This window comes from Sinocyclocheilus grahami, unplaced genomic scaffold (assembly GCF_001515645.1).
Source record: "Sinocyclocheilus grahami isolate Dianchi unplaced genomic scaffold, SAMN03320097.WGS_v1.1 scaffold51.1, whole genome shotgun sequence".
NCBI classification, from domain to species: Eukaryota; Metazoa; Chordata; class Actinopteri; order Cypriniformes; family Cyprinidae; genus Sinocyclocheilus; species Sinocyclocheilus grahami.
The window spans coordinates 585005-590994 of NW_015505230.1; the positions used below are offsets into that span (position 1 = coordinate 585005).

The 5990-nt window shown below is 38.3% G+C and overlaps 1 protein-coding gene across 1 annotated transcript in view; it reads right to left on the reverse strand.

Moving 5' to 3' along the window:
• Positions 1–5720, reverse strand: part of LOC107583214 (VPS10 domain-containing receptor SorCS1-like) — a 166639-nt gene extending 160919 nt beyond the window's left edge. The window contains exon 1 of the mRNA XM_016269365.1: positions 4901–5720. Coding sequence (XP_016124851.1) covers positions 4901–5569 — 669 coding nt within the window. The 5' untranslated portion in view covers positions 5570–5720. The remainder of the gene's footprint in view (positions 1–4900) is intronic.
• Between the last annotated feature and the right edge of the window lie 270 nt (positions 5721–5990).

A 5990-nucleotide genomic window follows, 5' to 3' on the forward strand; every position in this document is an offset into this window, starting at 1 on the left:
TATATATATATATATTGCATTACAGCAATGAGAATGTTGGGAATTTAAAATAAAAACTCAATTTAGGGTGAAATTTGACCTGGACATTTTTTTTTCACTCTGTTAGAAGAAAAAAAATGCAAGATGCATCACTACCAAACAGATTAATTTGCATGTTTGTTCTAATTGGTCTATATTAATGCCAATAACTCATACTTTTCTAATGAAAAAAATATATACATATAAATGTCTAAGGCAATTTAGAGTTTCAATTGTCAGCACAATACTTATTAAAATGTTTTTTTTTTTTTTTAATTGAGCAGATGTTTCTACTGAGCCAAATAACATCCTGAAGCTGTCTTCTTTCTGAGCCACTAAGCGCCCCCTGTAGGAAGCAACATATTTGCCTATAAAAAACCTGCTACATCATTCATCTGGTTTCCAGTTCACTGAATACTTCCTGTCATCTCCCAAAGTGTACATAGCAAGCAAGCTAATGCTCTGATAGTCACACCTTTCAACATTACATGAAGATCACCATTCGGCACCTCCCAGCTAAGAGAGCAGTGAAAAGGAATATTGCACTTGTAACAGCACAGAATCCTGGGAAAGAAATTTACTTTTGACCTTTGCACTAACAGTGCTTTTTACTACTATTAAGACATTCACATTCACATCACACTTTGCATTTGCATTGTCAGTGCACAGCACAATGATTACAGGTAGTTTAAATAGTTCAATACTGAAGAAAAAGTGTATATCTTCAATGTTTACCTTCGAACAGCAAAAATGGATTTGGCAATCAATGTAAACATGAGAAGCAGTGCTCTGAATTGGTGCTTAATGTCAACAATGAATCCTACAAGAGGACTATATATATATATACCACTAGTGATTTTCTCTTTCTTTTATGACATTTTTGAGAACAATAAACATCGCTTTGACACTTGGGAGAAAATAAAAATGCAGGCTTGCTGGATCGGGACCTAAATTGAGGAAATAATCAATGAGTAAATCCTACGTCTTAAAAGAAAACAATAATACTACAACACCTGCATCTAATTTTAGCCCATTATCTTCATATTACTCTTGCTTTATACAATTTCTCACTCGAATGGCCATGCTTGTTCCCTACAGAACCCCTGCTGAAGCTGCCATTATTCACAGATTAATTAGTGGATTTGAGAGCAAGCGAGAGAAAGACAGAACTCAAATAGGACCGAAGGAATGGACTTAGTAAGAAGGCTATGAAATAATCGGCCAGATATTGTCATGCAACAGGTAGATATGAATGTGCGGCACACTGGAGAGTGTCTGAATCTGCTGGTGATCACCTTCTAGCCCTTGGGTCACAATTATCGCTACAAACAGCAACTACCAGGCCAAAATCTAACTGTAAACCTTCTAAACATACACAAAACAACCATTTATAAACCATGTGTGTCATAAACACTCATTGTACAATTAAAATCAACACAAAAACACCATTTATGTTGACAATGAGACCTTTTCTTTGAAATTTATCCACGATTAATTTTTCTGACCAGGAAAATGTATAAAGAATGTAAATATGGCCAGTTCTGTTTTCACGTTGACTTTAACTAAATTATTAGCTTGAACTATAACTGGTTTGTAAAGCTAGCAATAAGTCATTGTGCCATATTGCTATGAGTTTGCCATTTTCAGTAGCGCTGTTCACTGGAGAGTTATTTGTCTCAACAAGAGAAATCATCTCGAAGGGTAAAATGTTTGTGGTGGCTGTTCATTTTTGTCTAGCAAAGGCATTTTCAGTGTTATTTGTCTTCATTTACATTGCTTGCCAAATACTTCATGGCAGAGCTACCGTTCATATCAGAAAAAATAAAAATGGTTGCCCTTCAGCTGTCCACCCACAAACCCGTGCACAGGATATGCCTTTGTTTTTAATGTTTTTGTTATTTATCTCTTTCTCAGTGTGTCTTTGAAATATCAGTTTCCAAAATCCAAATACGTTTTAACAAGTCTGTGCATTATTTGTGTTAGGGGTCAAGAAAGGATACTGAATAGCAAGATGGATTTGTGGGGGAATACATTAGTCTTGGCATTACTGTTGATGTAAGTTTATGTGCCAAAGAATTAAAAAAATCAAACATATGGGGTTTATTACTCAATAAAAAGAAATACGACCTCAATATCACTCAGTTTGGAAATCAAGCATTAGTCAAGCAAGTTTGCAAGGCACTATTCTTTGTAAAGCTGCTTCTTCTAAAGGGAAGATAAATATATTTCATATCAGGTGAGCACTTGATATGAAAACCACAGGAAGTTGAAACAACTCAGAACTGGTTGTTGTTGTTGTTTTTTTTACATCTAGCAAACCATCGTGCTGTTCAAGCTTAAATCAAAGAGACAGTGTTGAATGCACAATATGTTTTTACCGTCCAATTAATTGCATTTTAGGAGTCAGTTGGTAACACAGTGTTATAAGATCAGACATCCTGCTCCTTCCCCTTACATGTGTTGCGCTAAAGGAAGCCAGAAATAGATTTGAGCGAGTTAGCAGCATTAGCGTGAGACTGTCACGTATGACAACTGGTACTAGTTGCATATTATACAGGGTTCTCAGGAACGTTTGGTGACTAACTTCTTACTAATTGGCCACAAAAAAAAGTTTGATTCTCTCCTTCTGCTGGCTAACAAGAACTTCTTCAGGCAAAATCACTCCAGTCACTCCAGCGATTGAATAATCAGATGGCTTTAACATAGTGATATATTTGTTTTTCATAATCATGTTCAAATATGTTAAAGATACTGTTGTTATAAGCTGTATGTCTTTAATACACAGTCTTATAAGCAATCACCAATACACATGAATATGCATAAACATATTTACATGCTCATAGATCAACAATACAATAACAAATGCTAGTGCGCACCAACTTACAAAACTGCACGACCCAAAACCCATAGCATTCTTCAACTCTGGGTTCTGTGAATTTGTGATATACCGACAGCCACCGTTAATCCTCATTTCCATTTGCATAATAAAAAATCATTATAAACTACAGCTGTTTCTTTATTCATAAAGTACCTAAGGGAAGAAACTTCTGGCCTACTCAATTATTCCTTATACTGCAATGACACTGAATACATAATGAAAGTAATCTTTTTACTTTGCCTAGTGTTAAGTTTCCCTGTATACCTACTGAGAATGAAAAAGACCATATATACTGAAGCTACTGAATATGCTATTCATACAGCACAACTCTTGGAAAATTCAATTAACGGATACGATAATGGCAGCAGCTCTGAACCACAATGATTGAGTTCTGCTGGTGGGACATACTGAAGTTCATTCCCCTGAGGTTACAGTCTCCTCATATCCGTCCTGAAAGTTTCCACTGGTTGACTGTCATCTCACTAATAAATGTGTCGAATAAATGTTAGTGAGCACAGTGTTTAAATTAGAAAATGCCCTCAGATTTTACCTGAAGGCAAGAAAACATCTGCTCTGACAAGCGAGGGAGAGAAAATATAATGGGGAAGAGAAATTGCATCTGAAATGTAGTTGCTCTGATGTGATATGCTGTACAGGAGAATTGTGGAAAATGCTCATTATAGCTCATTGCAAAGTAGTCATTAGTAAATTATCACAATACACAAAGAAAGACAGAAAGAAAGAAAGAAAGTTCACTTAATATTATAATGGATTAGTATAAACTAAATGTTTTGTAGAACAATTAACCCATTTAATCTAACCAGTCACATTTGTTATTAAAATTGTGTGCTAAAGGGTCTAAAACAGTTATCAGTGTATTATTAATAATAATTATTATTAACAGACCCTTTACATATTATATCAGGATAACTCTGTCTCAAATGACATATAAACATGTAAGCGGCCTGATAGAAAACAAAAAGCCTCATGTGTGAATAAGTGACTGAGTCTCATTAAAAATTTGAGATTTAAAATTAAACAAATAAAATAAAAAATCATTATTTCCTTGGTTTGCAGAATTGCCTAAAAATTGTATTCAATTATGTTTGCACATTTCTATTGGGTATTATTAATAGCGTCTCATGGGGCCATACAAAGAGTAAAATGCTTGAGTTTACAAAGCTGATAATAATTTGAGATTAAATGGGTTAAATAACCACCAATGATGCAGAAATTGGAGTGCAATATGTATATAATGTTATTACAACTTATTGTGGCTCTGTATGAAAAGGGTTTCATTCTGTTTTCTCACAAAGTTTCTCACGAAGTGTTTCAGGTAACAAACATGACCTTTGCATCACCTAAAAATATCCCTGCTGAAAAAATAAAAAAATAAAAACATCCAGCCAGCCTAAGCTGATGTAATGTCTTAGCTGGTTTGAGATGGTCTCATAGCCTGGCCAAACTGGTGTTTAGCTGATTTATGCAGTCGGCAAGCTGGTCCTCTAGCCTGACCATCTTAAATGCTACTAAAATCCCTCTAAAATCAGCAAACACACAAATATAAAGGGCCAAATATAAAGGGCATTTAACCTGGTTTAAAGAGCAAGGGACACCAAAGCAAAACAGTTAACTCTTAACATTCAAAATCGTGAGTAGCTGCTGGTGAGCCAACATCTCATATCACAAACAATCATACTGTCATACTGTAAGTGTGCACAGGAAAAGTGTTGCACACGAAAGTGTACTTCATTTTGCCTTGGTTAATTAAAGCCAGATCAGTTTAAAAAAAAAAACTGGCGTGAAACGCATATGAAGCAATCACTTGGACATCAACAATGGACATCTGTTCGTCTCTGCGCCCCAAATCCCTCACACACAGCCTTTACACACACGCGCACCTTCGGACACTCATTTAGATCAGAATGGGGGGATATTGCTCTGAAAATTCTCAACAGGGGTTTTCAGCTTTAGCAAATAACTGCGTGTATTTTTTCCACTTACGCTGCTGTTTTGGCCGGACCAGTGCACCATGGCTTGGTTGTGAGCGGAATCCCCTGTCAGCGCAAAGGTAGAGCTGGTAAGTTTCAGCTCCTCCTGTCGCGATGTGGCCGTTCTCCGCTCTTCCCGGTTCCATGTCAGCTCAGAGCGGGGGACTCTCCGCGCAGCCCGCGCGGCGCTGTTGCCAAAAGGCAGCGAGCGCGCACCTGGAGGCGAGTCGGGTCCCTGGGTGCTTCTACGCACTCGGTGATGGGGATCTCCAGGGGCTGAACCGTGTGAACCTGGACGTTTGAGGTTATAAACTTTGCCATTACTGCGCATCGACTTCCATTTATCATCGCGTGGCATTTTCTCCGAGCGGAGCCTGTCTGTATTCCTTTTACGCACAAAGTGAGCGTGTTTGCAGTTGTCGGTTGCGCCGCATTCGGGTTGACCAGTTTCAGCACCAGCCGAATTAAACAGCGCCATTGACCCGTCTCCATTTTTGTCACTAACTTTACCAAAATCGACACCACTGTCCATCCTCACCAGTAATTCTCGACCGCTCCACTTATCCAGCAGGTGACATGACCTGCAAGTTATCACTGTTTTGGTCACCGGAACCCAAGCGAACAAAAGCAAAAGCAGGGTGCAGAAAGCATTAACCCGGTAATATCTGATTCCTCTCTCCATCGCGGATACAATACGATACAGTGTCCTTTCCCTCTCTTTAGCGTCAGTTATTAATGGAATGAAGTCCTCATACAAGTTGCAGCGCGGTGAAGCAGCCACAGTTGAGATGTTGTGGAAAAGCGCGATTCAGCGAAGCGCTCCAACTTGAAGGATTTGATCAAACGAAGCTCTCCACGCACTAAGGGGAGGAGCTCGGGGGACTACAGAGGAGAGCAAGACCATAAAGACACGATTCTTTCCAGTGCCACAACATTCATATTCACCCAGGCATGTTCCAACAATGCTTCGTGCAATAAAACATAATACGGACGCAATTTGAGCGCTTTTGCTCGTCGCATTGCTTCTCAGTGACGGAACTTTTAGACGTAGAGAAAATTAATCTGAGTACATTTGAGTACATTTTGTCACTGGTAATTCGCGT